The sequence below is a fragment of the Motacilla alba genome, unplaced genomic scaffold, assembly GCF_015832195.1.
Source record: "Motacilla alba alba isolate MOTALB_02 unplaced genomic scaffold, Motacilla_alba_V1.0_pri HiC_scaffold_28, whole genome shotgun sequence".
NCBI lineage: Eukaryota > Metazoa > Chordata > Aves > Passeriformes > Motacillidae > Motacilla > Motacilla alba.
The window spans coordinates 963,359-981,410 of NW_024037374.1; the positions used below are offsets into that span (position 1 = coordinate 963,359).

General features: G+C 60.3%; 1 protein-coding gene and 1 pseudogene across 1 annotated transcript; one reads left to right on the top strand and one right to left on the bottom strand.

The window, feature by feature from the left end:
* The window catches only part of LOC119696322, a 2,199,709-nt pseudogene that overhangs the window by 85,109 nt on the left and 2,096,548 nt on the right, over positions 1-18,052 (bottom strand).
* LOC119696439 (CBL-interacting protein kinase 29-like) lies at positions 1,505-5,181 on the top strand. Its single transcript, XM_038126179.1, has 4 exons — positions 1,505-1,588; positions 2,041-2,439; positions 2,550-2,600; positions 2,805-5,181. Exons 1-4 carry the CDS (start codon positions 1,505-1,507, stop codon positions 3,480-3,482), a joined length of 1,212 nt encoding a protein of 403 aa, XP_037982107.1. The 3' UTR covers positions 3,483-5,181.

Sequence of the window (18,052 nt, forward strand, 5' to 3'; positions counted from 1 at the left end):
CCTTCACTGCTTCTTCTGAGCAGCAGCAGAAAATGGAGATGCCCAGAGGTATTTCCAGCTGCTGCTGATCCCAGCTGCAGCCCAGCCTGCTGCCCAGTCCCAGCGGGAAGCTGAGCCCAGCCCGGGGAGCTCCCGCAGTGTCGGGAGCTCAGCGCACGCGGGGCCAGGCCCAGAGCCCCGGGCACGGCCGCCCATTGCGGAATGTCCTGATGCCCAAACCTCCTGCTCCTGCCACACAGCACCCAGCCTTGCTTTTCGTGAACTGATTGTACTCTTGATTTATATCAGTGCATGAGATGTAGAAGCATCTGAACTCAACACAGAAACAAACTCCCCCTGCCAGCCCATTTTCATCTTCTAGATCACTTTCAAGCTGTCCATGGGCATGATGGAATGATTATCACACAACTCTCCACTTCTGGCTGCAGCCTCTGGAGATTCTTTCTCTGCATTCACTCAGGCTTGCATTCCCTGACAATTCCTGGGAGCCTGTCATGTTTTCTTAGGGTAGAACAGTAACAATGAAAACTTTACCAATGCCACAACTCCCCAGCCCACAAGGAAAAGAAAGAACAAGCTGTAAAGTTTTTTAAATATTTGTCCTGCTTTGCTGCAAGAGTCATGCTGCACGCACGGTGTGGAAAACAAGAGAAGCTGCAGTTGGTGACACATCTGGTGACAGAAGCTGCACCTGGTTCTCCAGGAAAGGCGCTTGGAAAGAGCAAACAGGACTGTGGAGAAGCAGCAGCAGCGAAAGCAGTGAAGGAAGCGACTTTATTAACTCCCTCTTGCTCGTCCTCTCCCACTCCTGCAGTCCCGCACCCTGTCCCGGTCTCCCTTTACCAGTGTCCCCTCCTCTCCCGGCCTCTCTCTCCCCCTGCTGGGCCCTAAACCAGCACAAACAGTCTCAAGGAAAACTTCACCAGTGGCACAACTCCCCAGCCCAGCAGGAAAAGAAAGGACATGTCAAGTGCTCCAAACATTTCTCCTGCTTTGCTGCAAAAGTCCTGCTGCGCACACAGTGCAGTGTGGAAAGCCAAGAGAAGCTGCAGCTGCTGGCAAATCTTGGGACAGAAGCTCGCCCTTGTTCTGCATGAGAGGTTCTTGAGAAGAGCAGACAGGAGAAGATTGCTGGAAAACTGAAACAGCTTTCCAGGAAATGAAATGAAAATGGAAAGAAACAATCCAAGATATTTTATTTCTTTCTATGCTCCCCTTTTCCATCTTGCACTGCTTCTCCATCCCATTCATTCCAAATGCACCTCACCTCTAAGATCAGTGACTTGGCGAGTTTTAGACACTCTAAAATACCTGGAGCCACACACAGTTTGCCTTCCCCTGTTGTCACTGGAAAGCAACACTGGCGATGTAAGGGCAGTGCTTGGCTCAGGCAGGAATCCTCCAGCAAGGGAATGTGCCCGACAGTGTTTGAGGCTCAGCAAGGCCAATGCAGAGCAGGCAGCGAGGGGATTGCTGTGCCAGTGTGCGGGAGTCAGGGCTCTGCATGTGGGCTCAAGGCTGCAAAGCTGCCGTGTTTGGACAGAGCAAGGGGCTGTCCCGGGGCGCGCGGGGCTCGGCCGTGGGGCTCGTGGGGCGAGCGGGGAACGGACACGCGGACAAACGGCCCCGGGGCTTCAGTTGCAGCGGCGGCAGCGGCGGCAGCAGCAGCAGCGGAAGCGGCGGCAGCAAAAGCAGCGACTATACATCACTCTTTCTCTTTCTCTTTCTCTATTTCTCTTTCTGTCCCTTTCCCGCTGTCGGGCACCCTTCTCTCGGTGTCCGTCTCCCGGCGTCCCTCTCCTCTCCCCGCCTCCCTCTCCCCCTGCCGGCCCGGGCCATGCCCCCGGCCCGCCCCCGGCCCCGGGCGGGGCTGCCCCGGCCCCGGCCCCGGCCCCGGGCGTCCCGCCGCGGTCTCGCCTCCGTGCGGCTCTGGCCGTGCTGGCGGTGGCGCTGCTGGGCGGGCATCAGTGCCTGGGGCTGGGGCGGCATCGCCGCCCTTTGGCTCCGCCTGGCCCGAGCCCGGCCCCGGCCCCGACGCAGGGTCCAGACCCGACCCCGACCCCGACCCCGACCCCGGCCCCGACCCCGGCCCCGGCCCCGGCTCCTCCCGGGGCCCGCGGAGGACACAGGCGGCGCGGCCGCTGCCGCCGCCTCCGCTGCGGCTTCCCCGGCCCGAGCTCCGCCGCTCGGCAGCGCGGCCGCCGGCCCCGAGCCGCCGCTGTCCCGTGTCAGGGAGCGAAGGGCTGGCGATGGCCGGCCGGGGCGCTTGAGGGGCGCTCGGGGGCCGGTGCTGGCCCCGGGCCGAGCGCTGACAGCCGCGTCCCGCCCGCAGGGAAGGCGCAGCGGGGCCTGAAGGAGCAGTACCGGCTGGGCTCGCTGCTGGGGCGCGGCGGCTTCGGCAGCGTCTTCGCGGCCACGCGGCTCTCGGACGGCGCCCCGGTGAGCGGCGGGGCCGGCGGCGGGCAAGGGACGAGGAGGAGGAGGAGAAGGATGCTGGGTGTGGGCAGGGCGGACGGCGAGCTGATCCCGCTGCTGCCCTTGGCTTGCAGGTGGCCATCAAAAGGGTGCCACGGAAGCGCGTGCAGCACTGGGGCGAGCTGGTGAGTGAGCGGGGCCAGCGGCAGAAGCCGGGCCGTGCCGGGCGGGGATGAGCCGAGGCCCGGCAGGGTGGGAGCCTTTGGGACGCCTGGAGGGAGAGCGGGCGTGGGGCCAGCGCAGGGCGCAGAGCATCCCGGGCTGGGTGAGGGCTTCCCCACTTCTGGCACGGCATCGGCCCCACTGACGGCATCGTGCTCCTCCCGCAGCCCGACGGCACCAGCGCACCGCTGGAGATCGTGCTGCTGGCCAAGGTGTCCGCTGGCTTCTCCGGGGTCGTCCAGCTGCTGGAGTGGCGTGAATTCCCCAACGACATCGTGATGGTGCTGGAGCGCCCGGAGCGGTGTCAGGACCTGCAGCATTTCATTCGGGCCCGGGGCTTCCTGTGCGAGGAGGTGGCGCGGGAGCTGTTCCGCCAGGTGCTGGAGGCCGTGCGGCACTGCACCAGCTGCGGGGTCCTGCACCGCGACATCAAACCAGGCAACATCCTGGTTGACCTGGCCACCGGGCAGGCCAAACTGATTGACTTTGGCTGTGGCACCTACCTGCAAGACACAGCCTACATTCACTTTGCAGGTGAGCCCACGCAGGGGTGTGCTCCTGGTGCCGGCATCTCATGGCCCAACATCTCACAGCCCAAGCTGGGTGTGGCAGCAGGGATTCTCCCTTTTGCTGCCCTTCATGGCACTGAGATCTCAGCCAAGTTGCTTTTGAGCAGGGCTGGGTGGGGAGGCAGCTTCCAGCCCTGCTGGCAGCCTTTGCCCACCACTGTGCCCAGGACTGGGGCTGGGGCTGGAGCAGCCAGCCGGACAAAAACAGCCGTGGGTGGGGGTAGCAGAGAGGGGGGGTCCAGAACCTGTGCCCCAGGCAGTTTGGTGTGCAGGTGAGAAAGGGCTTGGACTGCTCCACTCACCTGGTTTGCTTTGGGTTCCTAATATTTTTGGGGCAATGCAGGCAGGGTGGATGAAGGCATGGTTTTTCCCCCAGCACTGAGTGGGTTTTTGTCATGGTCGGGCCTTGCCGGGGCTTCCACTGCCCTCTTCCAACACCAGTGGCTTCTCTTCCAGCCCCAAGTCATGACACAAGTCCCAGGTGCTGGTGAGAGGGCAGTGGTCACCCTGTGTGCCACTGGGGCAGCCCCCAGACGCCCAGGGATGCTGGGGCCAGGCTCTGGGAGCAGCAGCATCCCCCTGCTGAACTCCATCTGTATTCCATAGGAACACGCTCATACAGCCCCCCGGAATGGACCCACTTTGGCTGGTACTACGGCAAGCCAGCTACCATCTGGAGCCTGGGCATCGTGCTGCACCAGATGGTCTGCGGGGAGCACCCTTTCAGGAGGGGCCAGAAGATCAGCTGGGACCAGCAGCTCTGGCTGCCACAACGGCTCTCTCCAGGTGCATCCTCTTCTCTGGGCACGGGGGGAATGCCAGTGCTGGGAGACAGCAGCGGGCTCGTCAGCATCCCGCTCTGGCAGCTGCTGAGGAGGTGGCACATGTCCTGCTCTCCTGCTCTCCTCCAAAACAGGGAATCGATGGGAAAGCTTAGGCCCAGCTCTGAGCACCTCCAGCATGGCCTGGGCACGGGAATAGTGGGGCAAAGGCAACAGGAGCCTTCTGCAGCTGACCGGCGGTTTCTGGTTTCTGTGCCCAGAGTGCCAAGATCTGATCAGGCGGTGTTTATCCATGCTGGACGTGGAAAGGCCCTCATTAGAAGAGCTGTTGTGTCATCCTTGGATGCAGGATATTCATCTGCCCTAGAAGAAGGGAGAGAGCCACAGGCGCCCTTTGATGCAGGGCCCTGGTAAGTCAGAGCTGCACACATGCCTTGGCAATCAGAAGCAAAGGAAGCCAGACTTTTTGTCCTGCCTGTGTCACTGCCCAGGGCTCATCAGATGGGAACACGCAGCCCTTGTGCTGGAGCTGAGCTGCTCTGCCCAGCACTGGTGGCCGCCATGCAAGCTGGTTTTGCTTGTCCTGGTTCCCGGACAGCTGGGGCCCTGGGCAGAACCCTGACAGCCTGGTCTCACCCCAGGCAAGGAGAAGGAGCCCCTGGAGAAGCTCTACCAGGTGGGGCTGCTGCTGCTGCTGGAGCCAGCGAGGAGCGCATCAAGGATGACAACTTCTTCCTGCACCTGGCTTCTGGCCAGCTGAAGATGATGGACTTGGATTCTGGCACCTTCTTCCAAGCCAGGCTCCCCAGCGAATTTGCAGATGAGTCCACACCCAGGGAAATGCTCCCAGATTTGGGCATTGCCCAGCCTGGCTGGGAAGCAAAGGTTCCCCCTTTGCTGGGGCGGATGCAGCTGATCCTTCAGTCGGCTGCCCAGCTGCTTTTGGCAGGGCTGGGGGGGCATGGGCTGGGCTGGCTAGGAAATGGGAGTGGGCTCCTGGCCCTGCCAACAGCCCCCAGCAGCCACCGTGGCCCGGGCTGGGGCTGGGGCTGGGGCAGCCAGCCCGACACAAACCAAGGCCCATGGTGGGAGCAGAGGTGGGACTCCAGAACCTGTGCAGGGGCTGCTTTGCTGTGCAGGCAAGGAAGGGCTTGGGCTGCTCCACTGCCCTTGTGTGCTTTGGGATCACTGTTATTTTGGGGGGCAGTGCAGGGGGAAGGGAGATAGCGAGGGCTTCCCTCACCCGTGGGTGGGTTTTTCCCCAGCATGTCGGGGTTGGGCCTTCCTGAAGCCCCTGATAGCGATACAATTTTTAACTTTTTTTCTTGTTTCCCAGTTTTGTCTGTAATCTATTTTCAATAATTTGTTGTTTGTTTTTTGTAGAGAAGCATTCTAGGACGCCCAGTCAGGATCGGGAAGTGCTTGGGAGCAGCTGCGGTGTGGATGGGCCGTGCCCTTGGAGAAGGCTGAGGACATCGTTTGGGACCAGCTTTTCTTGCAGCCGTGGAGGGCGTGAGGTGGGTCCCTGTCTGCTTGGCAGGGTGGGATCAGAGCTTTTGGGAGATGGCAGCGAGCACAGGAGCATCCTGCTCTGGGCAGCTGCTGAGGAGGTGGATGTGCCCTGGCTGGCTGCAGGCTGGGCACATGTGCTGCCCTCCTGCTCTGCTCCCAAAGGCAGCAGTGATGGGCAGCTCTGGGCACAGCTCTGGGCACAGCCAGCATGGCCTGGTGTCACGATCCACCCTCACGGACAGGATTGTGATTGTTGGTTATCTGCTCTCAGGGTACAAAGCACCAACACGGCAAGGGGGTTTGCAGTAACAATCAAAATCAGTGTACTTTATTGAATGATCACAGCCAAATGCATTGGAGGGGATTGGGGAAGAGAGAGAGAGAGAAGACAGAGAGAGAGAGAGAGACAGAGAGAGAGAAAGAAACCCTGAAGGAAAGAAAAGGAAAAGAGAGAAAGAATAAGTATATCTACCAACGTAGAGGCGATGTAATTCCAGTCAGGGTCCAGCTGACGTCCAGTTGAGGAGTCGCCTTCACGTTGGGGAGATCTCGAGTTAGCTAGCTGACTCGAGGGGTTTTTATTAGAATTTTCCATTGAAAGTTGGAAGGAAGGAGGGGGACAAAAGATACAATTGTCAGGTTATGATCTCAGCAGTGGGGCAGAAAAGCCAGGACAAAGAAACCAAATTGCTTTTGTGAGGTGTCTGGTTCAGTGGTCACTGCCTGCAGGCAAACAGCTATTCTCAGTTTGATCAGCTGTTCTCCCCCACACTGGCTGCACAAACATCTCAGTGCCCTCCTCCTCCCCCTCAGGTTACAGGTTTCAGTCCTTGAGGAGAAAAGGAGTCTTTTCCATATAGGGGTTTCATGTCTCAGTCTTGGAGGGAGTGGCTTCTCCCATCTCAGTCCATCTGCCACGGTGGTTGTCCAGTAGATGAAGGGTCTTCTGTGGAGACCACCAAAGGGTAATTCCAGAAGAGAGTCCAGCCAGGCTTGGGGGTGGAAAACTCCAGGCCATTGTCACAGCGCGATGCAGGCGGAGGAAGGTCAAGGTGCTCCTTGTCCTTTCACTGGGAGCAGTGTAGCATGAGGTGGACAAACGCACCTGTGAACAATAACTCAAGTTCCAGTCCCGGGGCCTTGGCAAGCCCCACCAAACCAGGATGTGGGATCCTCTTTTGGTGGTCTCAGTTTTTTCATGACGATCGTGAGGCAGATGAGAAAGCAATTTTGGGCAGAGTCTTACACCCTGGCAGGAAGGTCTCCTTGGATTCCTGCAGATCCAGGTTCTGACTGTGGCTCTGTTCCTCTCTCTTCCAGCCCTTCAAGCCCTGAGTGAAAACGACAGCCCCTCCCACATAAGCACCTTTGTTCAGGCGATGTTCCAGGAAGAGCTGCAGAACTACTTTCATCTGCTGCCTCAGAAGAACCAGTGTCTCCTGAAGACCTCCAGATCCCTTGGAAGATGAGACCACCTGGAGAGCAGAGGAGACCAGCTGGAGCTCCAGGCACAGCTGATGACTGGCACAGCTGAGCCTGTGGGAAGCTCCCATAGCTCCTGCCTTCCCCCTCCCTGTTGACAGCTCCCTCCCTCCAGCCCTCAGACCCTGCCCATCCCCTTTCTTCCCTCCCAGCTCATCCCTTTGCTTTGCCTTCCATGAATAAACACTTTGTCTTCTGTGCTTTACCTGCATCTCTGTGGAGCTGAAGCGATGCAAATCCGGAGCCCTGGGACACACAGGCCCCTCCTGCCGTTCTCTTCCACGCTGAGTTTTGTGCACAGACACAGAGGAACGAGGGCAGATCAGGCTGGAAAGGTGCCTGTGCTGAAGGCCCAGTTCCACAACACTGTGGAGTTACAGATCTTGCTGAGCACCCGGGAGCCCCTGGATTTTGGAAGAGCCAAGCCAAGGATGTTCTGAACCCAGCTGTGAGGGATTCCATGGCAAGCATCCACGGAGGGCACAGGAGCTTGGAATGCTGGAGGGTTTCAAGAAGAGCTTCCTGAAAGCCCAGCAGTGCTCCATCCCTGCACAGGATCAGGAAGAGGGCAGAACCAGAGACCACCAGGGCTTAACAGAGAGCTTTGGGTGTGCCTGAGAGCAAATGAAGCAGCAGCACGGTGCCCGAGACTCGGACGCGCGACCGTGCCAGTGCCCGGAGCTCTGTCAGGCAGTGCCGGGATCCCGGGTGTGGTTCTGGTCCCCACAACCAAGGAATGGCAGCCCCAGCCTCAGCCCCAGTCAGAAAGCCAAGCAAGTGAGAGCAGAGGGAGGGCAGCCTTCCAGTTTCTCTTGGGCATGGATGCAAAACAACCCCTGCTGCTTCTTCCTCCGCCTGTGTGTGGGGTGTGCTGGTGGCAGAGGCAGCCAGGTTGTGCTCTGCGTTCCAAAGCCTGTTGAGAGCGGGCATGAAAAGCGCTGCGTGCACAGCAGAGAGTCCTGGAAGGGGCTGGCAAGAGCGTCCTGTGGGGACAGGGCTCTGGGCTCTGGCCGGGAACAGCCTGGGTTTGCTGCCGTGAGCGCAGGCAGGAGTTGAGGCAGCTGAAGAGGCAGCGGGCAGCTTGTGTTTCCAGAGGGCCTGGGGCTGCACCTCTGAACCTCCACTGGACACACACTTGGGGGATGTGAGCTAGAGCTGGAGTGCCTGTCCTGAAAGGACCTGGAGTCATTCAGCCTTGCCAGCTTTTCTTAACAGTGTGTTGGTGTTCCCCAGGAAAGCTTCACATGTGGGGAAATGCCTTTGGAGGAAAGGGGCTTGCTTCTCAAGGAAAGTGCTTCCCAGGGAGCTCCCAGTGAGGGAGGTGCAAGTGTCCCTCTTGGGCTCCCTGTGCTCCTTTCAGTCCTTGAGGCCCCTTGCACTTGGCACAGGGGCAGGGCAAGGGAGAAGGCTGTGAAGAGCAGGTTTGGCATCCGCCTGGACCTGAGGAGACCAACCCAAGCACCTGCAGCAGGGTGTGTTCCCCTCCTTTGGGCAGAGGTGTGAGCAGGAGCATCTCTGTCCAGCCACGAGCCCCAAAGCTGTCTTTGAGAGCTGTGAATTAAAAGGCCTTTACGCACACACTTTTCTCATCTTCCCTTTCTGCTGCATTTCAACTCTTGCCAATATGCATTTGCCTCTTGCTTGGAGGAAGCTGCTGTGGCCCAGGGCCAGCACAGAGCTGGGCTGGGTGGGCCAGGCAGCGTGGAGAGTCTTGGCTGATCTTGCTGTGTCCCTGGCCTCAGAAAAGGCTTGGAAGCTTTGCCTGCCAAGGTGTCCTGCTCATTGGCTCTCCCTGTGCATCCTGGAGAGAACAAGGTGGGCATTTCTGGCAGCTGGGCATCAGCAGGCCTTAAAATGGGGGCGAGTTGTGGAGCGAGCCCAGCTGAGATACCCTGAGAGGAGCCCAGTGCTCCTTGCTCCTCTCTGCTGACACGTTTGTCTGGTTTTGGGATGAGCCTGGCTGTGTGAGGGGTGCTACGTGGACACGAGACAGCCGGTCCTGTCCCGCTGGGTCCCAGCAGTGCCTCGCAGCAGTCCTGCATCCACGTCAGGATGCTGGCCAAGAGAGGTCCTGGAAGCTGAGGCAGCTGATTTTAAGCTTGTGCAGGTGCCTACAGGTCAAGGCCAACGGTGTTCCCTCAGGGTATAGCAGTCCTGAGGGGTCTCCCTCATTCAAAGAAATCGGCAGACAAATGCATTGTCTGCCAAAAGCCCTTTTATTGACCTGGCTGGAGGGCAGGAGTCTGCATCCCACTAAAATGCTTCTCCACCATGTATAAGTGTCAGTGGGTTGATGTAGGAATTGTATCAAAAATGCCATCCATCTTTACATTGCTGAGGTGATTCGACAGGCAGGGGGTTAGAAATACACTGTGTCACATTCCTGTACTTGAAGCTGGTGTCCAGGTGCTGGCCAGGAGCGCTCTCCATGCCCTGAAGCAGCACAAAGTCTTCCTCATGGCTTCCCTGCACTGGGCTGATTCTGTACTTGCCCTTAGTTCTGCTGGCAGACCATGTCTAAAGCTTTTTGTCAAGTCACTCTCAAGTCAATGTCAATGTCTGATTGTCAAGTCAATCAGGCCTGCCAGGTTTTTCTTCTGCTCACTGGTGCAAGTACTCCTGTGTGTCTGTGCTAAGTACTTGTTGGCTAATGGGAATTGCTTGTGCTTCCTTATGTCAAACAAGGGCCTTGTTCATTGCCAAAGGGGCCTGAGGCCACCCTGCTCCTTGTGGCAGCAGTTGCTTTCCTGTGGAATGTCCCACCTCCCCCAGGAGTGAAGAGGGAGCTGGAGAAAGAGCTTGCCAGGCTGCTCTCCATCCTTTGCCAGCAGTGCTGGCTGAGTGGAGCAGTCCCAGCGGAGCGCCAAGGTGCCAATGGAACAGCCGTGCCCAGGAAGGCTCGCTGGGAAGGGGGATCCAGGAGCCACAGGCCTGGCAGCCTGAGCTTGCCAGCGGGGAAGGCCTTGGAGCAGATCCTCCTGAGTGCCATCCCACGGCACGTGCAGGGAACCAGGGCGTCTGCTGGAGGCTGGGACAGCTCTGCGGAGGGACAGGGACAGCTGGGGGTCCTGGCGGGGTGTTGAGGGATTCTGTGCGGGAGTTTGGGGGGTTGGTGTTGGTGGGGTGTTGGAGAAAGTTGTGTGGAAGGTGAGAGGTGTTGCCTGGAATTTGAGTCACTTTGAAGGCAGCATCTGTGGTTTGGCACAGCTTTGGTTAGGGAGGGCAGAAAGAACATCTGTGACTTTTCCTGTTCATGGTCCTGATTCTCCTGCAGGGAACAAGAGGGGAGAGCTGGACTTTACTGGCCACTGAGATATCTGTACCAGGGGGAGGATTAGCCCTCTTGCCATCTACTTCTTTCTTTGGGCTACTTTTGTAACACCGAGTGAACTTGCATTTCCTGAGAGCTTTTATTCCTTAAGAGAATTAGGATATTATCATCCCTTCATAGAAAACTGTTTGCAAACCAAAGAATGGCCCTTTTTGTGCCTCTGTGTAGTGTTATGTTCTGTAAAGTGACTCTCAGTGGATGACATTAGGACAAATGAGTCACTGCTTTGAGATGGGAAGCAAAATTCCAACTCTTCACCTTCTCAGGCCATCCCAATGAATTTGGGAAGTTTGCAACTTTTTGGAGCTACTGGAGCTGAGCGATGAGAAGGAAAGCTTTCCTGAACTGAGGATTCTTAAGTGCCAGATTCTTCTGTGCCTTTGCTGTGAAGGTGTTTTTCTGCTGAAGGAAATGACTTCAAGGAGAAAATAATTCCAGCATGGAGTAAGAGCTTGTGACAGAGACCAAGTGTTGCCCGCAGTTGCTCCAGGTGCTCCTGCCAACAGCCCCTGCAGGGAGGAGCACAGCCCCCAGTGCACGTGGGCTTTGGCTCCCTGTGGCACAGAAGCCCCCCGGGGGCACGGGTCTCTGGGGCAGGAGATGGGCACCAGCGCTGCCAGGGCTGGGGGTGGCAGCTCTGCTTGGGGGGGACTCTGCCACAGCTGCTGATGCCAGCGCTGCCCCAGGGCTCAGAGCAGCATTGGTGCCCTGGCCCACACGTTCCTTGTCCGTGTCACACCCGCGGGTTCAGGATGGCCACCAGCTGGGACGTGTCCCAAGGAGGCCGTGCCAGCTTCTCTGGAAGGTCCCGTGCCCTTGCCAGCGCGGCTGCGTCGGCAGCCCTGGGGGCTCCTTCTGCTGCCCTGAGCCCGCAGAGCAGGGCAGCGTTTGCTGATGCTTTGAGCCGCTCCTAAAGACCCTGTCAGGCTGCCTGAGACACTTGGGGCCAGGGATTCCTTCCAAGCTGGGCCACTTTGGGTGGGCTGGGGGCGGCCCCAGGGCAGGGGGCAGTGTGTGCAGGGGCCCTTTGTGACACGGTGCAGCACGGTCACTGTGGCATGGAACGGGTGTCCAAGGGCCCTTTGTGACACGTGGTGACACAGGAGCTGGCGGTGACAAGACCACGCCACAGTGCTCGGAGCACGCGAAGGGACAGGACGGGACAGAGCGGTGCTGTGAGGAGCCCCCGCACAACGCACTTGTTCGTGTCTGACCTGCAGCTTTTCCCAGGTGTTATTCCTGCAGCTCTTTGCCGATCCAGCCATGGCGCGGACACAAGAGCAGGACCCCGCCCGTGGCCTCTTCCGCAGAACAGCGCAGGTACCTGCAGCCATCCCCACCTGCGCTGGGCCTGCTGTCACCGCTCAGCCCAGCACCGCGCTTGCAGCATTCCGTGGAACATCCCTGCCTTCTTGCCCTTCTCCTACAGCTGGTCTGCAAATTGATCAAGAGAATTCGGGAGGAAGAGACCAGCACCATGGGCACTGGGCTCAGAGCATACTCGCACATCTTCAAAACCAAGACCAGTGCTGCCCTGCTGGATATGCTCGTAGAGGAGGGCTTTTCCAACCCAAAGCAAGTAAGCAGCCTCTGGCCAGGGTTTCATCCTCCCAGCAATTGCTTGGCCTCCCAAGCCACGCCCGCTGGTCCCTGTGAGCCTTTGAGGCCATGGCAGCGTGGTGGGAAGGGAAGCACTTCTCTGGGGAAGCTGGGGACATTCCTCCCTCTGGCAGCTTTCAAAATCTCCCCGTGCCTTCTGCAGGTGCCCGCCATGGTCAGGTACATCCACCAGTGGCTCATGGCCAATCAGTTTGCTGAGCACAGGCTGAACAGGACCCTGCTGGATCTCACCGAAGCCCAGCCCGCTGACGTACTAATGACGCTGCTGCGTGTGGCCCCATCCTGTGACAGGTATGGGGCCCAGCTGCCCAGAGGGCTCAGGGCTCCCCAGCCCATCAGCCTGTGCAGCCCGTCCCAGGTGTCTGAGCAACAGAGAGTTCCAGGGCCCTCTGGCTGCTCCCTTTGCCAGCCCTGGCACGGCAGTCCCCAAGCCTGCTGCCATGCTGCCTCGCTGCCCCTCAGGGGCCTGTCCCCACAGGGCTGGGCTGCTGGCTGCTGCTGGCCAGTGGCAGTGGGCAGAGGCAGAGCTGGCAGCCAGCTCAGGTCCCCGCTGCTGCCCAGGCCACAGTGCTGTGTCCCAGACCCCCCCTGAGACAGAGCTTTAACCCCACAGAGCTGCTCTGACCATGTGGAAGAGCATCATGTGCTCGCCCAGGACTGCCGAGCCTGTGCTGCTGGTACTCCTGGATGTGCTGGGGAGCTGGCATGAGCACAGCACGGGCACCTCCGATGGGGACAAAACGGGTGTCTTTGTCCTGGCTGTGAGTTTCTGCAATTGGCCTTGCTGGCCCCAAGGCTGCCTCTGCAGCAGCTCTCCATCCTCCTTCCCCCACTGCATCTCCCTGCCTCAGGCGCTGGGCTGAAACCTGGCCCAGGGCAGCCACAGGGGCACCAGGCCCGGTGCTCCCCCTGCGTCTCTTTGGGCCTCTCCCTGCCGTGCTGGGGCCCTGCCACACGGACACCTTGGCACTGAGCGCTGTCTCGGGGCCTTTGTCCTTTGCAGGCAACTGTGGTGATGTGGAACATCCTCCAGGTGCCCTGTGTCCCACATATGGTGACGGTGTATTTCCCCCGCCTCTTTGTGCATCTGCTCTTCCAAGTGCTCTTCAGCACTCTGGATATGCCAGAGGAGGTGGATACCTTCTGGAAGGGATGCCAAGAGCAATACGGCCTTGCCACCAGCCCCAACAGGTGCTCCATGCCAGTCCTCCTGTCCCTGCCACGTCCCTGGCCAGGAGCCAGTGCTCCCAGCGTGACCTGGGCTTTGCTCTGCACGCAGGTTTGCAGTGCAGACCCTCAAGTCCCTGCTCTGCCGAATGCAGCACGAGGATGTGGTGGTGGCCATGGAACGCAGCTGTGGCTGGGACACGCTGCTGTGTGCTGACACCCAGCACCATGCCGTGGGTCTGCTGGCATGGTGAGACCCCCTTCTCCCCGCTGCCTCTGACATTTGTGCTCTGTGCCCAGGGTGCCCCACACAGTCCCCACGGTCGTGGGCCAGAGGGCCTTGTCACCCAGGGACAGCCAAGCAGGCTGGAAAAGGCTGGGAGAGGAGGGTGCCCACCAGTAGCCGCTTCCCAAATAGTCCAGGGCCCCTTGCAGGATGCTGGGCAAAGACCAGACCTCTGTGAGTCAGTCCTGGCAGAGGTTTGTCCCCATGGCCCACAGGGTTGGTTGCTTCTTCTCCTGCTGTCAGGGAGATGTCCTGTGTCTCCATCTCCTTGTGTTCCCGGATCGCTCGCTACCTGCTGCGGCTGCTCAGCACACAGGAGCCACGCTGGGAGCTGCCCGCCCTGGCGTTCCTTGTGGAGGTGAGCCTGATGGCCAGCGCTGCCTGGCTGAGCTGCCTCCCAGCTCTCTGCCCTCTCGGAGCCGCAGCTGCCTGGGACGGTGCCCGCGCCCTGTGCTGCTGCCTGGGCCCAGCCCTGTGCGGTTCCGGGCTCCTGCCGGCCGGGTCCCCTGTCACTGCCCTGTGCCTTTCAGGTCCTCGAGCTCCTGCACTTGAGTGAACGCGGTGCTAAGAGAGTCCTGAAAATCTTGTCAAGGCACCTGCGGAGCGAGTGCAGGGAGAGGCGTCGCCTGGCACTCAGGGCCCTGCTCGAGCTCACTGAGGAGCCCTCGATGGTGAGAAGGGGGCAGGGGCTGAGCTGGGGAATGCAGTCGTTTGGGCTCGGCTGGGATTTGGGCGCTGGGGCAGCTGCTCCCAGCTCTCCTGCCTCCCGGTTCAGCTGCCCGAGTGCTTCAGGAAAGGCCTATGGCCTCCAGGCCTTGCAGCAGCAGGATGGCATTTCACCACCTTGTGTTCCGCACAGACCAAAAAAATGTGGAGCCTGACTGAAAGTCTTGTGGAGCTCCTGCAGGACACAGATGGAGAGATAGTTAGCATGACAGTCATGCTACTCAGCTTTATCATCCTGGACAATGACATGCTGATACCCGGCCCCATCGCACTGCAGCTGCTTGAGGCGCTCGTGCCACTCTTTGACCACGTAAGGCTCGCTGCCCCCAGCCACGGCCACTGGCTGCTGCCCGCACACTTTGTGCCCTGTGCATTTGCAGGCCTGCGCCAAGCTGAGCCCCGTGCAGCCAGTGCTGAGGTCTTTTTCTCTTCCTTTCATACAGGACAATAACCAGGCACAGCTGATCTCCATACTGCTCTTCCGAACATTGGTGACTCTTCCACAGGAAAAGGAAAACAAGGCCCTGAAGACACCCCTGCGCCAGAGCCTGCTGCCGCTCTTCTTCCACTGCCACAATGAGAATCGGCTTGTGGCACAGGTGAGGGTTCAGGGGCTGCTGCTGTCCCCCTGGCAGGGGGCTCGGCTGCCTCCTGCCCTGGCGCCTGCCGGGCTGCAGCCTCCTCCAGGCCTTGGCACAGGGACGCGGCTCCTGCGCCCTGGGCTGTGGGGCCATCTGCGCGTCTCTGCTGCTCTCCAGGCTTCTGAGGCAACGCTGCTGTGTGTGGCCCAGTTGCTGAAGAGGAGGATCTTGAAAAGTGGTGAAGAACAAGAAGCTGTGGAAGTTCACCGAGTGCCTGGTAAGGAGGGGCTGGAAGGCCCAGGCTCAGCCTGGAGAAGCCCCCTGAGCGCGGTGCTCAGTGTGCGGCGCTGGCAGCTGCGCCCCTGCCCGCGGCTGCGCCCAGAGGCCGCGCGGGCTCTTCTCCAGGCTCCTGGGGGCCCAAGCCGGGGGCCGATGGAGCCCCGGCCCGGCGGGGCTGCGGGGCGGGCCGGCACCGCGGCTCCCCGGGCAGCAGCCGGCCCTGTGCCCCCTGCAGAGCCCGGCGCCTCAGGGCTGCTGGCCGCGCCTCAGGGCTGTGCGGGCAGGGGAGGCCGGGGCTGGGCCCAGCGAGCGCCCGGCCCAGGGGCTGAGCCCGCGCCGAGCCTGCCCTGCTGCCACTCTCTGCAGCTGGCACACGACAGGAGCAGAGCGGCCGAGCACCTGCGCCGGGCCCTGCCGTACCTGCGGAAGCCACAGGAGTCCCTGCGAGCGGCGGCCATCAGGTTCCTGGGTGAGCCACGAGCCCGGGCTCCCTCCCCGCCCCGCCGCAGCTCGGCCCCAGCCCCGGCTGCTGCCCCGGCAGCGCCGTCCGGGCCGGCGCCGTGGAGCCCCGCCTGGCCCGGGCGCTGCTGCCGCTCTCTGGCAGCCGTGCCCTGGGGCGGCAGCGTGCGGCAAGGGCCCGGGCTGAGCCCTGCCGGGCCAGCAGGGCGTGCGGCCACAGCGCTGGCAGCGCCGCGGGCAGGGAGCTGTGCCGCCGGCGCCGTGACAGGCTCTGTGTTCCCAGGGATGGCCGGGCGGCAGCTGAGGGGGCAGCAGCAAGAGCTCCAGCTCCTCTGCAGCGGTGAGTGAGGGCAGCGGGCTGGCAGCGGGGGCTGGCGGGGGCAGCTGCAAGCCCTGCCCCGGCTGCCGAGGGCTCTGCTCCCTGTGCGGACGAGGGGCGGCGTGGACAGAGCGCACCCAGATTTCAGGGCCTCGTGGGGCATTCGTGGCCAGCAGCTGCGGGCTGATCCCCTTGGTCCCTGCTCCCTCCTGGCCATGGCTAGAGCCGCCTGGCATGGCCCTGGCAGGGGGCTCTCCTCAGGTCCCCTCAGATGCGGGATCTGACCGTGGCTCTGTTCCTCTCTCTTTCAGCCCTTGAACACCTGACAGAGGACATCAGCAGTGCCGTGTCAGACGAAGCACTTCAAACATTGTATGTCCTGCGGGCACTGCAGAGTGAGCCATATTCCATCTTCCAGAGGCTGCAAGATCGGCTCCGCAGGGCATGGAGGACACGGCCTCGTCTGTCCGGGCTCGGCTGGCTGCGCTGCTGCAGCTCTGCAGAGAGCTGATCCCAGGGGCTCTGGCTGCTGGTGCCACCTGGGCCAGCGGGAATTTTCTATTTCTTTGAGATTGTTTTTTTTCTTCTTTTGGTATATTGTTTAGCATATGAATGTAGGATGTGTTGTACTAGCCAGATTGCCAGGAGCTTTCTTTTGCTGCCCAGGGTCTGCAGGGCATAGGGCAAGAGGTATAAAAGGGTGCTTGGGCTCAGCAAGCTGCCCAGGTGTGCAGTGTTGCAGGGAAAGTGGCCAGAAGCCCCTTGGCCTTTGGTGGCTCTGCTGAAGCCTTTGTGCTGCTGGCAGAGCGGGTGGGCAGGGGCCGGAGCTGCGGGGATCCCTGCGAGAGCAGTGCCTGCAGATGGCCACAAGCCCTGTGCCAGGCAGGAACGGCCATCTGCGTCCTCCTGCCCGTGTGCTGCTGGCTGCATTGCTGAGGGCTCCCAGGTGCCTCTTGATGGGGCTCCTCTGCAGCTCCTGTGGGGCTGCGGCGCTGCTGCCGGGCAGCTTGGCTGGGCTGGGGAGACCCTGAGGGGATGGGGCCACCAAGGGATGAGGGGCTGCGAAGCCCTGACAGGACAAGGCAGTGGGAGTGCACGAGGGGGATGTGTGAGGGACTGGGTGGCTGTAACGTTGGCTCTGGGAGGGTGGAGACAAAGAGACCACTCACCCCGATGTTCATGTGGCAAACCCAGAGCGTTTATTCTCAAGCCCTTCCTTAGAAAGGGCTTTTGAAAAACCCAGTCTTGACAATTTCATTGCTCTGATCTCTGTGCCCCTTCAGGCTCTGGCCAGTGAAATGCTGCAGCCGTGGCAGAGATGGGACTGGGCGAGGCCCCTGTCAGTCCCAGCAGGGCTGGTGCATTCCCACAGTGCTAGCCAGCCTGCGCTGGGACACACGGCAACAGAGTGCAAGGCACAGCTCCGGGGGCTGCCCAGGAACCTCAGCTCTGGCAGCACTGTCTGCCCCAAGCTCCAGGGGCTGCAGCTGGGAACCATGGTTTGTCCTGGAGCCTTTGGCAGAAGGTGCCTGGGGAGACTCGAGGCTGATCACTGGGATTTTGGGGCTGAAGTTACCAAGGGTCCAAAGCCAACTACACTCCACAGAGAGGGAAATCTTGGCTGCCTATGAAGGAGTCCAAGCTGTCTTGGAGGTGACGGGCATGGAAGCACAACTTCTCCTGGCACCCCGACTACCAGTGCTGGGGTGGATGTTCAAAGGAAAGGTTCCCTCCACCCACCATGCCACTGATGCCATGTGGAGCAAATGGATTGCCCTCATGACACAGCACACCCGTATTGGAAACCTGAATTGCCCTGGGATTTTGGAGGTAATTACAAACTGGCCGGAAGGTGAAAACCTTGCTCTCACTTACAAAGAGGAGTAGGAAGAAGCACCACTGTACAACCAACTACCAGCAGAAGAAACACTGTGCGCTCTTTTCACTGACGGTTCCTTTCACATCGTAGAGATGAAACAAAAGTGGAAAGCAGCCGTGTGCAGCCCCACACGACAGGATGCACAGGCTACCAAAGGAGAAGGTGGATCAAGTCAGCTTGCTGAACTCAAGGCTGTTCAGCTGGCCCTGGACTTTGCTGAGAGAGGGATGTGGCCAAAGCTCTGCCTTTCTACTGATTCGTGGATGGTGGCCAGTGTGGGCTTGGCTGGAAAGGTGGAAAAAGGCCAACTGGCAGCGTAGGGGAAAATCAGTCTGGGCTGCTGATGAGTGGAAAGACATTGCCTCTCGGGTGGAGAAGCTACCTGTGAAATCGTCACATAGATGTCCATTTCCCCAAGAATGT

Excerpts from the sequence above, each read along its gene's own strand:
- LOC119696439 (XM_038126179.1), top strand. The coding sequence starts at position 1,505 with ATGTGGGCTCAAGGCTGCAAAGCTGCCGTGTTTGGACAGAGCAAGGGG. Across the intron at positions 1,589-2,040 it reads GGGGCTCGGCCGTGGGGCTC|GGTCCAGACCCGACCCCGAC; the intron begins GTGGGGCGAGCG and ends GCCCCGACGCAG. Across the intron at positions 2,601-2,804 it reads TGCAGCACTGGGGCGAGCTG|CCCGACGGCACCAGCGCACC; the intron begins GTGAGTGAGCGG and ends CTCCTCCCGCAG.